Source organism: Hirundo rustica, chromosome 4 (assembly GCF_015227805.2).
Source record: "Hirundo rustica isolate bHirRus1 chromosome 4, bHirRus1.pri.v3, whole genome shotgun sequence".
NCBI classification, from domain to species: Eukaryota; Metazoa; Chordata; class Aves; order Passeriformes; family Hirundinidae; genus Hirundo; species Hirundo rustica.
Window position 1 is genome coordinate 21,330,478 of NC_053453.1, and position 15,837 is coordinate 21,346,314.

The 15,837-nt window shown below is 36.5% G+C and overlaps 1 protein-coding gene across 7 annotated transcripts in view; it reads left to right on the forward strand.

The window, feature by feature from the left end:
• Positions 1-10,480, forward strand: part of POT1 (protection of telomeres 1) — a 61,439-nt gene extending 50,959 nt beyond the window's left edge. For 4 of the 7 annotated variants that reach the window (XM_040062481.2, XM_040062477.2, XM_040062480.2 and 1 more), the window contains exons 18-22: positions 1,095-1,230; positions 3,787-3,881; positions 5,422-5,513; positions 7,606-7,711; positions 8,644-10,410. In XM_040062481.2, coding sequence (XP_039918415.1) covers positions 1,095-1,230; positions 3,787-3,881; positions 5,422-5,513; positions 7,606-7,711; positions 8,644-8,756 — 542 coding nt within the window. In that variant the 3' untranslated portion in view covers positions 8,757-10,410. Of the gene's footprint in view, positions 1-1,094; positions 1,231-3,786; positions 3,882-5,421; positions 5,514-7,605; positions 7,712-8,643 lie in introns of all 7 variants that reach the window. The other 3 variants (XM_040062483.1, XM_040062484.2, XM_040062482.1) reach the window with 1 other exon arrangement.
• Positions 10,481-15,837: the final 5,357 nt, after the last annotated feature.

Below are 15,837 nucleotides of genomic sequence, written 5' to 3' on the forward strand. Positions count from 1 at the left end.
AAGATGGTACTCTGTGAAGGTCATGTAAGATGCTTCTGTCTGTTTTAAAACTATGCCAATATTGTTTATTTTTGATTACGCTAAAATTAACATCTGAATGTGGGGGTGGTTTTCTAGCTGTGCTTACTGGTTTTTCAGTTATGATTTAAAAACTTGCCAAGTCTTCTAAACAAGCCTATTTTTAGTATTGATGTGGAGTTTTGAAAGGCTTCTGGTAATACAAGCCTCCAATTAAATTTGTCAGCCTCTGGATGTCAGTGTTGTTTCAGATTAATATAGCTTCTCTCAGTATGAGTTTTTTTTGGTTTGCTGTGTTCTTTACCAGATTTCCTCAGGAAAGAGAAATCGCCACTGACCTTTAAATAAAGCAATTTAGCAAGAATACTATTGAGGAATTTTTATGTAATAAAAATAATAAATTGCATATAGCACCATTCAGAGTTCAAAACAAAGTCTTCAATTGTGCTCAAGTAGTGATGTGAGTAAGTGAATGTAAGTCAGGTGGTCCTTTGTGCGAGGGTCAATGACAAACCCCCTTCTGTTTTCTGCTTTTTTGTAATGGATTAGTTCTGATAGCTGCATTATTTCTGACATGTTCCCAACTGACTTCAATCTAACCTTTTCTTTCTGAAGAAAAAAGAGAATCTATTTCTTCTCTATTTTCCTAGAACAGCTGAGCAATATAACTTGGTAAATCTATTTTCAAGTATTAAAGTGTCAGCAACTAAGTATGGCTGTGTGTGGATATGTGCATATAAAAGGTCAGTTTGGTTGCTTTGATTTTTTTTTTTTTTTTCCTAAGAAAATGGCTAGTAAAATCACAGGAGTAATTATATGAAAGTGATGTTAACTAAATACAACCTCTTGGTTACAGTGTTAGCTATAAGGAAGATATTAAGGTATCTGCTTTGATAAATGTCTGTCTTTGTTTCTTGAGTCTGTTGTTGAGTGAAGGTGAGAAGTTATTGGGCTATTTTTTGAGTTTTTGGTAGCAGATATCAATTACTATTGAAGGCCCTTTTCAGCAGAGAAATGTAAGTTGTTTTTATTTCTGACTACTGTTTAAGAAACCAAGTTCTTTTGGTTTTTAATAGGCGGAACACTAAAAGAAATCTGGAAGCTTTCAAAAAGATTTAAGTGTATTATTCCTGTGAGATCTACAGAAGATGATCTTAAATTATTAGATCTTTCAGCTCCTTTTCTTCTACAAAGGAATGTAAAATATTATGGGTAAGTTAAAAGTATTTGTTGATATTTCACTAGTTGCAGTAATAGATAGCATTTTCTTCAGTAGTTCACACTGCAGTGCTTTAACTTACCCAAAGATTCTTTGATGTAAAATACATAGCATGATCCACAGTACTGACGGGGGGGATGAAATTCCATATCATTTGGTACCTGGTATCAAAGGACTGACTGCAGTTTGGCTCTTGATCTGTAAATCTTAAGCCCTTAATTACACAGCACTCCAGTTTCAGTCTTGTCTGTGGTGCATGGGTAGGGCAGTGTGCTCTAGAAATGGAATCGCACACGCAGTGCAAAGTACCTAAATACCTCTTCTAGTCCAGATCTTCCATTTTCTGGTCTCACTTAGATTGAAGTCAAAACATGTTGTTTTTGAAACTCTGTGCTGAGGGGTTTTATATATATATATATACACACAACATAGCTGATAATATTTAAATAGAGATCCAGAAAATAATCTCAGCCTGTCAATCTACAGCTCATTATCTCTCTTAAAGTTGGGAAAGCTTGAGGTTTGGAAGCAGTAAGGGATTTTAGACAGCCTTTCCTTACCATTTGTAACTTACTGTGATCCCCAGCACTGCAAAGTGCCTTACATGTCCGTGGATGCCATTCACTGTAGAGATGATTTCACCAGGTTTCTGAATTCCACTGTTCCAAAGCTGTGGAATATAGTACCCACACCTAGGTCTTGTATTTGTGATCTGCCATGCAATGCCACGTTCCTGCTCAGTGAGAGCTGTCAGCAGTGTGTTCCCCCAGTGGTGCCCAGCAGCAGTCTCCTCCATGCAAGCTATTGCATCCTCTGTCTCAGCAGTTTAGGCAGAGCACAGTGCAGTGGGGCACTGTGCTAGGTCTGTGGGCAGTAAAAAAATTTCTGTGTAGAAATATTCCATGTTTCATTTGAACCCCAAAGTTTCCCATAAGAGCCATCCATAAAATGAATACAGGTAATTGTTCCTCTCTTCCGTATATAGTTTTGACCTTTTCAGGTATTGCTGTCTGCAGCTTTTTTTAAATAAAGGCAGTATATGGATACTCCTACTGGGGCAGGATCTTCACCAATAAAAAGTATTTCTGCTTGCACTTTCATAATCCATCTATTTCCCCAGCTGCACACAACTCACCGTCAGATGTTATTCTCTCTTCCAATGGTTGTAAAAGTAAATGGTTTATAAGCTATTCCATGATTTCTTATAAGATATTTAGGAAGGAACTTCACAAGTATGCTGACATTTCTGAGCTATGTTTCATGCACATTTTTATCAGTGGCATATACTTAGCAAAGTCAAGAAAAGATTCTGTATGGTAAAATGAATTATATGTGTGTGTATTTGCATGTATATTCATTTATGTATAAAAATAAACACAGACACACTGCATATAAAAAGCAAAATTCACAGTTAAGTAACTTTATTGGTGTTTGAGTGGGTTTTTTAAAGGTAAAATGTGACTTCACTTTATATCACTTAAGCAGAAGTATTGATTTTTATGACATGCTTTGCATATAATTCTAAAAGATACTAAATGTTTATTTCAAGTTCTAACTGTACTATACTAATACAGAAGCTTAATTTGGAACAAATAGTTTTGTTCTGTAATATCATTCTTTGAGGCAAATGGGAGCAACTTTGAAAACAGTCCTTCAATATTTCCATCTACTTGCAGCATTAGCTTACTGTGTCACACGTAAAATTTATACTAATTAGTGTAAATACACTAGTAATGAAATAGATTGTTTTAACAACTCTTGGTTAATATTCTCAATATAGGCAAAGCCAAATTTCTCCTGTAAGTCTGTAATGGGTTTAGAGCGCGCTGCCAAGTTCAGATTCCTTCCTACTTTTGCAAAGTGAAAAGTAGTGGCATATGAAGCTATGTTTAGCAATGTAGTGATCTTCGAATCATAGAGCGGTTTGGGCTGAAAGGGACCTCTCATGATCATCTAATCCAACCCCTTGTCTTGGGCACAAACACCTTGCACTACGCCACGCTGCTCAACTCCATCCGGTCTCATCTTGAACACTTCCAGGTATAGGGCATCCACAGTGTTTCTGGGCAAGCTTTTCAGTGCCTCAGCTCCTTCTTCGTGAAGTGTTTCTTCTTTCTGCTCAATCTACATCTACCCTCCTTCACTTTAAAAATGTTGCTGCTCGTTCTTCACTACAGGGCCTGGTTAGAAGTCTCTCTCTGTCTTTTATATATTGAGAAGCCACAGTAGGGTCTGCCTGGAGCCCTCTGTTTCCAGGCTGAACAACCCCAGCTCTCTCAGCCTTGATGTACAGTTTGATTCCTGTCCAATCACTGAAGTGGTCTTTTCCAGATTTATTTCTCCTCATGGATAGGTCAAAACCAGCATTAAGGGTTTTGTTCTGCTCTAAAGCTGGTGTGTCTGGTAAAAATTATTTCAGGCAGCAGTAGAAATACTTCTGCACTTCCACTGTGTAAGAAAATTAGAGTTTGGGATTTTTTGGTGCAGAACACTTATGGTACAAATACATCAGTGTTTGGTTAGTCTCAATATCTTATTTTAAATACTAGGTGCAAGCAGTGTTCAGCTCCAAAGCCTGTGAAGAATCTAAGTTCCCTTGCAGCAGAACAGCAACCATCTTGGGAACCATCTGAAATAGCACAAGGTCAGCTGACATGATACTGTCCTGAAATACTTTTATGCCTTAATTCTGAAATGTTGATGTGAAATAGTTTGATTTGCTGTTCTGGGTTGCAGTTTTGTACAGAAAGCATGTAATTATGGCTTTAAAATTAATTCAGCTTTTACCACTTGAAATAACATATTTACTTTTGGAACTATTGCAGTATGAATTTAAGAATTTTATATGTTGACTAGTTTCTTCTACCATTAGTATCAGTAGTAACGCTTATGATAGTAGAGATGTCATGAATTTTTGGTTGTAGATGTTACTTTTAAACTGTGCATGTACTTGCAGTCCTAGAAGTTATTCTTACTTTTCCTTTTGTAGATACTGTTTTTCTGACCTGAATTAAAGACAGTCTTATTTAATGACTCATACAAGTTAGACTTCTGTCTTCTGTAAACTTCACATTCCAGAGAATCTGCAAGAAATAATATTCAAACGAAAGGAATTATACCACAACAATTTATGTGTATTCTGTGCTTCATGTGTTCCTTGTGTTATCATATGCAGTCAACATGTTAAAATTAATGTAAATGGAGTTTAAAATTTTGCAACACATTAAGGAAAAAGAACATTTGCATGTTTATCAATTCATGTTCTAATGTGTTAAATTGGAATATCTAGCAGTAGATAAGTTTGGTAAACACTTTCTAAAAGAAGAAAACTGTACAGCAGTATGGTGATTTTCTTACATTTTCATAATTGTATCCTAATAAATAATTGTACAGTAATATATAATTGGCAGTGATTGACATTTAATGTTCAAAATGAATAGTTACACTATTTTGTATATATTCTTCTATCAGCTGTATTTTCAGACTAAATTATAAACCTGCAAGTATAGCAGATCGGTTGAAGATAAAATGACTGCCAGTTTAAGTAGGTGTACCCAGAAAAGACTGATGCAGAGCTGTAGTAACTTTGTCTGTTTCAGTTATTTTATGTTTGCAGCATAACAGTTACTACTGCCAGTGAGGGAATGACTGTAGTCATTTACTTACACTGGAATTCTTTCAGAATTGCCAGCAGAGTTTTTTTCTGAACAAGCCTGCCAGCTTTTACTATATCATATCAAATAAACTGTTCTCCTCAGAAGATAGTTTTCAAGAGGAATTCTTATTACCACTGAATTAAGATCACTTCTCCTTTAATCTTCCATGGATAAAGGAACACAGGAGTAGGAGGATCCCACTAAGGTGGGATCTAAGATCCAAGGAAATATTAGCTTCTGGTTTACTAGCATCAGAATAAATACTTAAAAATCCTTATGTATTTTTGTAGGCTCATCAATTAAAGTGTTTGTAGGAAAATTGCTATGTGGTCTCAAGAGATAAATGACATTTTGCTGTCAGACATCAGAGTCTCTATTTTGGTCTTTTAATTTATACTTCTGATGACAATATTGGAAGTCACTATTGTGATTGGAAGTTACTATTAAAAAAGGGATATTGTCAGCTCGAGTTGTTATAGTTTGCCTTGCATATTCTCTCAGAGTAATATCAGTTTTTCTTTTCTTCAGTTTTAGGTATTGAACTGCTCCAGTATGTTTTTATTATGAAGTTTACACTGGTTGATGAAACAGGAGCACTAAATGCATACCTTTTTGATTATGTAAGTAGATCTAGGTAAAGGTAGACTCTACAGATGCTGTGAGTTTGGATTTTATTTGTTTTTAAAATGGCAAATGTGTGTGCACAAATATTCCTTCTGTGTTACCTGCAGTGTTTTTTGGGAATAATTACATTGCTATAAGGTTGTTAATACTGTACAGAGTATAGAATATTGAATCGTAAAGACAAAACTGAAGATTGAATATAGTTTTTATTTCATATTTGCATAAACTTTTATATATTCCTATGGCTGATTTTCTCTTTTATTGGCAATGTCAAATTATGCAGCATGAATGCTGTGTGAATGATAGGAATGTTTCAGGATTTATGCAGCAAACTTCTGCATCAGTTTAAAATCTCATTATCTCTTTTTTTAATTCTCAGTAGAAGCTCTCCATTCAGTAATGCTTGATTTTTTTGTTTTGTTTTGTTTCACATGATCATGAGGTAAGGAGGCCTTCTTTCCCTAGGCAGCTATATCTGTACAGGAATTTCTCTTGGATTTCAGAAGCAGTTTATCCAGCTGCTTTAATAACCTTAAAATTAACCTATCTTCAGTTTTCACTGAAGCAACTTAAAACCATTCCTGATGCCTGAGACCCTGAAGACTGGATGGTTTTCCTGTCATGTAGGTGTGACAAAATGGGATGGAAAAAGAATTTAGAGGGATTTTTTTTTTTTTCTTCACAGCAGTGTTGTTTAATGTGTATATATCTGTACATTTTCCTCCATTATATTAAATTACTTTGAATGGGACATTAAAGAGAATACTCCTTATTTAATTTTAAGACTGTAAGTAAAAATAATATCAGAAAAAAACGTGTTTTTTCTTAAAATACATGGTGTTTTAACAGCAAAGGAGATCAACTACAATCCCCATTTCAGCTAGTCATCTTTTCCTTCTACTGTCCTTTCTCCTTTTTATATCAAGAAACAAAACTGCAAAAGGAAGATGGGGGAAAAGATTTTAACCATCTCTTGATGCAGAATTCCAAAAAATTTTACTTCAGGGTGGCTCACTTTCTTACCAGATACTGCTCACTACTCAGTACTGCTCAGTTTAGCTGCAGGAAAATACCCCCAGTTTCTTCTGAAGTGGCAGCTGCTCGCATTCCTGCTGGTGGTACTTCAAAGACAAGCCAAGAGTTTCCAAGCTTAACTCCAGTCCTTCAGCACCACCTGAGAAGGAACCAGGCTGCTTTGAAGTGCAGGTTTACATTAGCTTCCAGTTGTGCTTCCAAAGGAACACAGTGCTTTTCTTTCCTCCCCTCCTTACAGGAAAAGTCAGTGAAGGAAAAAAATTAAAAAGTTCTATAGTCAGAAAAAGACTGAAGAGAGAGAAGAGAAAGTTATCTGTGTCATTTTTGCTGCTGGATTATCCTCTGACTTCTGATCATTGCCATTAAACATGTCATACAACAATTATACAGAGGCAGGTTGTTCTGTAGTTGTATCTTTTAAAAAAATTAGAAATTACTACCAAAAATCTAGTTCACTCTGAGAAGTTAGATGATGATGAACCTTTAGAGATCCAGGTAACAAACTTGGAAAGAATAAACTTGGAGTTTTTTCAGTCATTCTTACTGTATGTGGTTTAGTAATACACAGAAAATGCTTATTTGACATTTTTGTGTTCCATTTATTATTCTCTGCCTCCATTCAGAAGTGGAGCCCACAGTATAAACCTTTTCTCCATAGTTTCTAAAGCTGCCAAAAAGTGAAACTCGCACTAAGAGAGTTCCACAGATACAAAGCCAAGCTGCTCCTTGTTTTCGAATGGTTTTGTTCCTCTCAAGATGTGAGGGACTGCTGAGGTGGACTGACCATCCTCTCTGGCCATAAGATTGTCTGATATTGTCTGGTTATAAAGGTTCATGAGGAATATCTGCCCTAAATACTCAGGGGTACTGAAAAACAGACTTAATTTTTTTCATACAGTTTGGGGTTTTTTCTGTATCAGGACAGTTTTTTGAAATAATACTATTCTGTTATGTTTCCTGATTTTAAGTTCCTAAAAGAACATGCAGTCAAGGTTCTGGCTAATGATTTCTTACACCTCTTTCAACACCTTATATTCTTCTGTTCTCTTTCAGGAGAAGTTTTTCCAAATTCCTGCCTGTGAAATCTTAACAAATAATTTTCTTCAGGAAAAGATGCAGATGACTATGAATACACTCTGTCCTCCAGGAAGGAAATTAGGTCAGTTTGCTGTTATTTTAAAAGGGGGAAGGGGAAGGGAAGGGAAGGGGTCTTTCAATCTGCTGTTGCCTATGCAAAGTCTTAGAAGTCAGTATGCTCAGACAAAACTCAATACAGAAATTGCTGTAGCCTGAGAGCAGAGTTCATATTAATTTGTTCTGAAACATGTCTTTCCTATTAACTCTGCCTCTGAGAAAGAAAATAAATGGTTCAGTAAATTCTCATGTAGGATTCAGTGGTGTGTGAATACATTCATGCCTGTGCAGGCACTAACATGCCATCTGTATTCAGCGTGTGGCACATGCTTTGGGTGGTATCATGCTTTGATTGCACATGCTGACTTAGGACATCCCTTGCCATGGGAAATATCCATGGAAATTGAGCAAATTTAATCCAAATCCATTTACAGAGATTTTGTGCAGTGTATGTGTTGTGTGCAGAAAGTAGCTCTGCCTAAACTCCACGTCTGAGCAGCTCCAACCTCCAGAGCATACTTCAAGTATATGGCTGTCAGTAACCACTGCAATCACCCTGGAGTCTTTGCCATACTTAGAAAAAAGCTGTCCTGTAATAAAGATTGTAAAGGATTTTCCCTTTGAGACCAGTGAAATTGTCTCATTGAGACACATGGAGATGAATTTTTTATTATTGGAAAGTCTTTACATATTTTATACTGTGGTCCTACTTGGGTGCCAGTGTTTTGTGGAGTGCTGGTGCAGGGAGGACAAGTCTTGGAAGACTGTCACTGGACACTATTTCAGATCTTGTAGGAAACTTAGAAGATACCAGTTGGAATTTCAAAGTTAACAATTAACTTTTCTTCTTATTAACTATTGTATACATTTAGATACCCTGGTTAAGATCTTGCTCATATTTGCTGCCAATAAAAATTAGAAATGAATATTGAACAGTAATTTGGATTTTGTTGGTAGGTGACTTGCCATGGCTGGAATGCTTCATCAAGTCCTATAATGTCAGAGACGCAATGAAAAATCAAGTTTATTACCAAATTTTTGACACTACAGTTGCTGAAGATGTTGTATAGTCACGTGTTGCTAATTGGAAGAAATCCAGTGAGGATCTGTTTCTGTGGGGGGACTGGGATCACAGACTATATTAAAAAAAAATAAAATCTTTGTTGCTTTCTTAGGAATTCAACCTGTTTTTATGATTTTTTAGTTGTGTATGAATGGGAATTATACTTTGATATGTTTGCTGTTTTCCTGGCACACGACTTTGTGATCCAAGGGCAAGTGGAGGTTCTGAGCTTTTCACTGGAAGCTGCTTGGCTTAGGCTGATGGAAGCAATCTACTTCAAAAAGGCAGTGATGGGATTACTCTAAATTTGTAAATTTTACTGAGAAAAATGTAGTCAGGATGGTGCTGTGTGTTGATTTTTGTATTAAACTACATCAACAGAGGCAGAGGGAAAGAGCTCTTCAGTAAACTCAGACTACTTCATGGAAGCCACTATTACTGTTCTCAGTTTGACAGGGAGGTTGGTTTTTAGAGCCTTTGATTTTGTAGTGATACATACATTTAGACAAACTCGTGTTAGTAACATTTGGATAAACTGCTACATGGACCAGTTACTGTAGATTCTGATGGGGTTGTGAACATGACCATGTAGTGATTATCACTAAAATTAAGTCAAGCCATGAAAGTAAGGTAGTGTAAATTTGTAAAATGAATATTGACGTTTGGTAGCTGGTAATGAATCTGGGGTGGCCTTGTTGGGTACCAAAGTTGCTAGTATGTTTATTAGCTGGGTCTGTGTTTTCATAATTTCAATCTGCTTTTTCCATCTCACATAATCAGATTGTGTGCCTAAATTGAGAGATAGAGAAGTGATCTCATACCGTCACAGGTTGAAAATTCTGCTGGACTAGAAAACTGTGGTGGTTGTATTTTGCAATCAGAAGTCTCTAGGTCAAGTTCAGGACATGTTTCTGTAAGGATAATTAATGTAGAAATCCCTATCAAATCAAATGCGGATTTCCATCAGAGCAAAATTACTTAGTATTTACAGCAGCTGTTTTTAAAGAATTTCAAAAACAAATGGAATATTTGTAAGTACATTATTATTTTGATAGTAAATGACATTTTACTTTTTCCATATTTCAGGACTGTTTAATAGATTATGCAATTTGTCTTAAAATTTCATCACATATCCCATGGTAATTTTCTTGTACTGTAAACAATTACATTGGGTTTATATGTCATAAACCAGAATATTGTTCTTTATCAATCGGTGTAAAGGAACAACCAGTATTAAAAGTGGCATATTTCCTTTAAAAATTTCTAAAAAATAAAAATATTTTGAAGTTGAACCAGCAGTTTATCAGAGAGTCTACTGACTTAAGAAAGGTTTCTTGAATTTTTGCATAAACGCATCAACAAAAAATAGTTATGACAAATGAATATCAAACTTCAGACACTGGCCATAGCCAAAAGTTTTTGCAAGTTAGAAGTTAAATTGAAGGCAATCTTCTTTGCTTTTATTTTATATAGGGTACGAAAACGTGAATTTCTATTTTTAGATTCTTGTTAACAACTCTGAAAGATACTGATATTGTACATTTTTCTAAATAAGTCTTCATAAATTAATAAATAAAAAGATGTTTCGAACTTTAGTGTAAAATAAATCAATTTCACCACATCCCTTGTCTGAGATCCCTGCCTAAAAACATATGTACATATGATACATATGTATCACGTGAGTTTTTTTACTATTGAATATTGTATTAAAATGTTTAATAAAGATTTCTCAAAATAATGAGGTTTTTCTTGTATTTGACTTTTAATTTCTGTTTCATAACTGTGAAAACTTTTGTCATCAGTAGCCTTCATCCAGTATACTGCTCCAGATGAATGTATAGTTTGTTGGATTAAAACATACATGTTTAATTCTTTTTCTAAATATAATGCATGGAAATAATTCTATATTTGTTCATACTAATGATCACAGTATAGAAAAGAATTACTGGACATTTAAAGATGGTTCTCATTGGTAGCCTTTGTGTGGAGCAGTGGAAGTCACTGAGGTGGGACTTGAACCTTAGTTTCCTGTCCTGGTCCGTGCTGAGAGCTGTGCGTGGCTGACTGGGGGTGAAATCCTGAGATGGTTGTGCGCTGAACGTGCAGTGCCAGCAGGCTCTGATTTCTGAAAGATGAGCATCTCAGGCAGCAATGTCTTTTAGCCATGACTTACAGTTTTCATATTTACAAATAAAAGTCTTACTTGCTTTGGTGAGTTTCTTGACCAGGTGTGTGATTTGAGTTTCTAAAGCATTTATAAAAGTTCAAATGTCTACTCTAATAGTTTTTAAATTACTGAAATAGATATTTAAAGACACTCAAAATCTGAGCCAGTAGGGAGATCAGGTTAATACTGGTACACTAAGATCCAGTGAAAACTGCAGGCATGAGTTGCTGGTTTCACATCTTTCTTCCTCCACGTACATCCCAGCATATAGGAAAACTGAATCAAAAAACATGACCTTCCTACTAGAAAGGGAAAATATGCATGGAATGTGAACTCAGCAACATCATCGATGAAGAAGACTATCTGAATATAAAAGGAAGAGCTTTGAAGGAAAATACTAGAACTATGGATGTTCTATAAAGGAATGTGAACCTATTAGTTGCTCCAATTCCATAGGTAAGTGCAAAAAAGTGGTAAAATTGTAATTAAAAAGAAAAAAGGTATTTTCAGGGAAAAAAGAAAATAACATAGATTTGGAATAGTGATTTTAGGGGTGCCTGTGTAATTTGGCTCATTGAAGTCTATGTTTTAAGGGAATTTAAAAACTTAAGGACTTTGGAAGTCTTTCCAGATTGAGTTGGGAGTTGAAGCTCTTGGACGTGTCATACTCTTGAAACTCCATCTGGAAAGACAGAATGTAAATAAATATTGCAGAAACAAGGAGGCATTCTTGTTAGGTGACCTGCTGTTCAGTAGTGATTGAACTTTCTCATCAGCTGTTGCAGTTATGGCATCCAGAGGTTTGCAGACAAGGCTTTGAAATGCTTAGCTTAATGCTCATCCTTGGGCTACTGAGCACAGGAACTGGGATTGTAAGAGCCCAGAGGACAAGCTGAGGTTTGCAACAGAAGGAGGAGAGTTTGTCTTAACAGGGATGAGTGTTTAGATTTTCAATACCACAGTGTTTTAGATGACGAGAATTTGTATACTTTTAGGTCACCTTTTGGCCAAGCCATTGCATTAAGATGTAAAACTGGCAGAAATTGGGATACTACCGTAGAGAGCAAGGCCAAATATTTAAATGGACTTGTGAAAAAATTAAGCAAATATATGTTCAAGTTCTTCAGGTGATATATATTGTCAAGTTCTTCAGGTGCAATGTAACCACTGGGGGAAAAAAAAAAAAAAATCCCAGTAAGAATTTACTTCAAGTGTTATTCAAAGTGTACAATGAATGTTAAGAATTGGAAACAACAAAATTAGCATAAAATTGAGACGGAAAGAGCAATTCCAGAGGATAGTAATGAAGGCAAGAAATGATAGAGTCTTTATGAGACAGTTTGCTGTAACTCCTGTTTGCAGCATTTCCTATACATGAAATTTCCAATAAGAACTATGGCTTGGGAAAACATTAATCTGATGATGGAATATCAGATCCAAAGTGTTTAAAAAATGTAGAGCTGAATTATGCTAAAATTAATTAATTCATATTTGTTGTAAAGCTGTGGGTGGACTTCACCCCAGAACAATGTGCTTCAGTGTATTTTTCTGTTTTCTGCTGCAACTGTGATGCATGCCTACAGAGGTATCTCCATAAAACTACTGTTTTGGTACCATTTGTTTACATAAGCAGAGCAGACTGAGAGTCTAGAATAAATCTACATTTTGTAGATACTTGTTTTGATTTGAATTTTTTACAAGGATATATGCTGAATGGGGAAATATGTGCCAGCAAAGAAAAAGGGGTGTGTGTGGGGGGGGGTGTGTGTGTTTGTTTGTTTGGGCTTTTGTATTGTTTTTGTTTGTTTGTTTTTTGTTTGTTTTGCTGTTGGGTTGTTTTTGTTGTTGTTTTTAACATCAACTGTCCTATTACACAAAGCTTTAAGCATAACTTCGTTCTGTACCTTCTACTCTGTGTGTGCAGCCTGTGGACTTACACTGCTAAATTGACACTGGCAAAAAAATACAGTTTTGTATAAGCTGTACCTTTAGAATTAAGTTCATATTTAGCTGTAATTTCAAAGGCCAGCTATCAGATAGCTTTGAATTATGGAGATGTTACTTCACTGAAAGGAGTTCTCTGGATAATGGCAGTTTATAAATAATGCTTGAATTTTTTGGTTAAAAGAGCAGCAAAACTGAAACCTGCTGCTGGAACAGATTTAATTACAGATTTTATTTATTTCTTCTGTCTACAAATGAGGCCTTAAGCATCTCAAAACCCCTCTGAAGGAATGTTTGAAGTGACAAATACGATCAGTCTCTGCCAGGGTGTGTATTAAGTGAAGGGGCTCTTTATTGTTTTTAACAGGGGTTGGATAAGGGGCTTTCACCACCCAGCTGTCTTAAATGCTGTCACTCTTGACACACATTCATTTGCTACTCTGTCTTAAAGGATACACTTTTCCTGACATATTTACTATGCTAAAGGAGTAAAATCCCATTAATAAGAATGGAAACATTGGAGTGATTGTGTTTGACATAAGCCTGGGCTATAGAGATGTCAGAGGCCATGTAGACATGCTGCCCTGTGGTCTCCATCGTGCAGAGGTGCCCTGGTACCTGTAGTGTCGTGGTGTCCTGGTCCTGGGCAGGACAGGGGTAAATTTTTGCAGTAGGCAGTAGTGGGGATGACTGGGATGCAGAGTTTATTCTGTACCACTTCACATCACTGAAATGGACTGTCTTCTGCGGGGAAGAGGTTCCTTGCAGCAGAGTAAGCATGGCAGAGCAGGCCCTCTGGTCTACTAGCAGGGATTTTTTTTCCATGTGCATAATTTACTTTCTTGTATCCTTTGTCACGAGTATTATCGTTGTTACTGTTCATTTTCTTGTTTCATTGCTGTTTCCAGCAAATTGTTCTTATCTAAAGTTGTGACCTTTGTCTTTTGTGTCTCCAATTCTCTTCCCCATTCTGCTACAGGGGACAGAGAGGGGAAAATGGAGGAGGGAGAAAGAGAGTGGAACATGGTTTGGAGAGTTTTGGTGGGGGCACTGAATTGGGAACTGCCATTCCTAAACGTGTGTAAGGTCCATGACGTGTGTAAGGTCTCACTGCCCAGAAAACTTCACTTGACTTAAAGGGAAACAGCTGCTTCCATTATTTGCTGTTTTGTTGAAAGTAAACCAAACAGCCTTAAAAGTAAGGAGAAGGGTGAAGAATTGCTTTTTCTCTAGAGGTCAGTCAATGCATTTGTTCAGCAACATGCTGTGGCTTGGGTCCTTCTTGCAGGAAATAGAAGCAGAAAAGAAAACTTCCAGTGTTTTGTTTGAAGGGTTGGGAAAGGTGGAAAGTTACACATGAAGGAACAATGGGGAATCAAGAGTGAACCTTAAATATCTAACATGGCAGCTCTATAAATCAGATACTGCACCTTGCAAATCCTAATGCAGATCTGTTGACTGCTGTGCTCTATATGGTTCAATCATAAATAACATCTTGAATATTATTCCAATCTGTTGTGATTAACTAGACTAATTCACAATTATATGTCTAAACAAGTTTAATTCTTCTGGGTCCAGTTACTGGAAATTAATTTATCTTTTAAAAACTGTATGGAGAAAGAATTGGCAAAATTACAATATTTGTCTTTCACTGAGTGCCAGGACCTACTGATATCAGATCATTTTTTCTGGCAAAGATGGTATTCCACAATGATACCTTCTAAGTGTACCTTTTCACAGCAAGCTTATCAAGGCAGTTTAAAAATAGCAATGATTTTCAAAACTCAGCTTTGCTGTAAGGCCTAGAAAGATGTGAATGTCTGGCCTACTTTTCAATCTGGGTAAAGAGGCAGCTGATGTGATGTGATGGAGCAGGGAATCCTGAACTCTTTTTCTTAGGGGCCATGGCAAAGGTACTCAAGCCTCATTTTAAATATCGAGGTCATTGGCTAATATGTGTCAGGAAAGCACAGAGCTGTACCAAATACTCCTGTCAAGAGCTCGTGCAACAAAGCAAATCAGAATTGGATATCAATTATAATTGCAACTGACACATGGAAAAATGGGACAGTGATATATTCTGCTTTTGGTAATTCAGCTTTGGTAAAGAATTTTCGTCTGAAACTTAAACCAAATAGTAAATAAAAACTTAATCTGATGAAAGCACAAGACTACTTGCTCAAATAGAGCAGAGGCCCCAGAGGAAGCACTGTATTGAAAAGGGATTTTTTTCTTATAGGTACCATACAACTGCTTTATGCCATAGCATAACTGATCAAGGTATACATAGCAAATTCACAGGTAACCAATTTTCATGTATTCAATATGTATTCAACCATAATTATATGTATGGCCCTCTTTGGGAACCATACCTTTATTGAGCATCGGAGTGCACTATCCCCAGGACTCTTCAAGGCTGAGTCCAGATTCCAAACCTGACAGCTGTCAATGACGGATGAGTCTGTACCTGGGAATGCCAGTGAACATCGAGCTGGCAAACCCCAGCCCCAGCAGAACGCTCTGTGGTGTGCTGTGACCCGCAAGGAGGGGCTCTGACTGCAACAGCTGCACTTCTCAGCTTCAAAAGGGACTCAGTTTGCTGCCACCTCCTCTTAGAATTTCCATACTTATTAAATCATCTACCTAGCTCTGAGTGTCAGTGCCTTTTTTACTGGGATCCCTAAAGAACTGGTACCTCCTCGGTATAAAATACTGTCAGTTTTCAAAGAATATATCAGTACTCTCCTGTTGGTCCTCAAATTAATTTTCAAAGGTTAGATATTAAAAAATTCAACAGTTGGTCTAGGTCTAAAAGAGAGCACTGACAAAAGAAGCAGCAGATTACATCACTATTTGCAATAACTGTGTCTGAACAGTTTCAAAACACATGTGGACAGGTGTGTTTCTGTGCCCAGTACAGCCTTTAACTTAGCAGGCTCAGGAGCAGATGCTTGCAGTAAGATGCTGATGTCTGGCC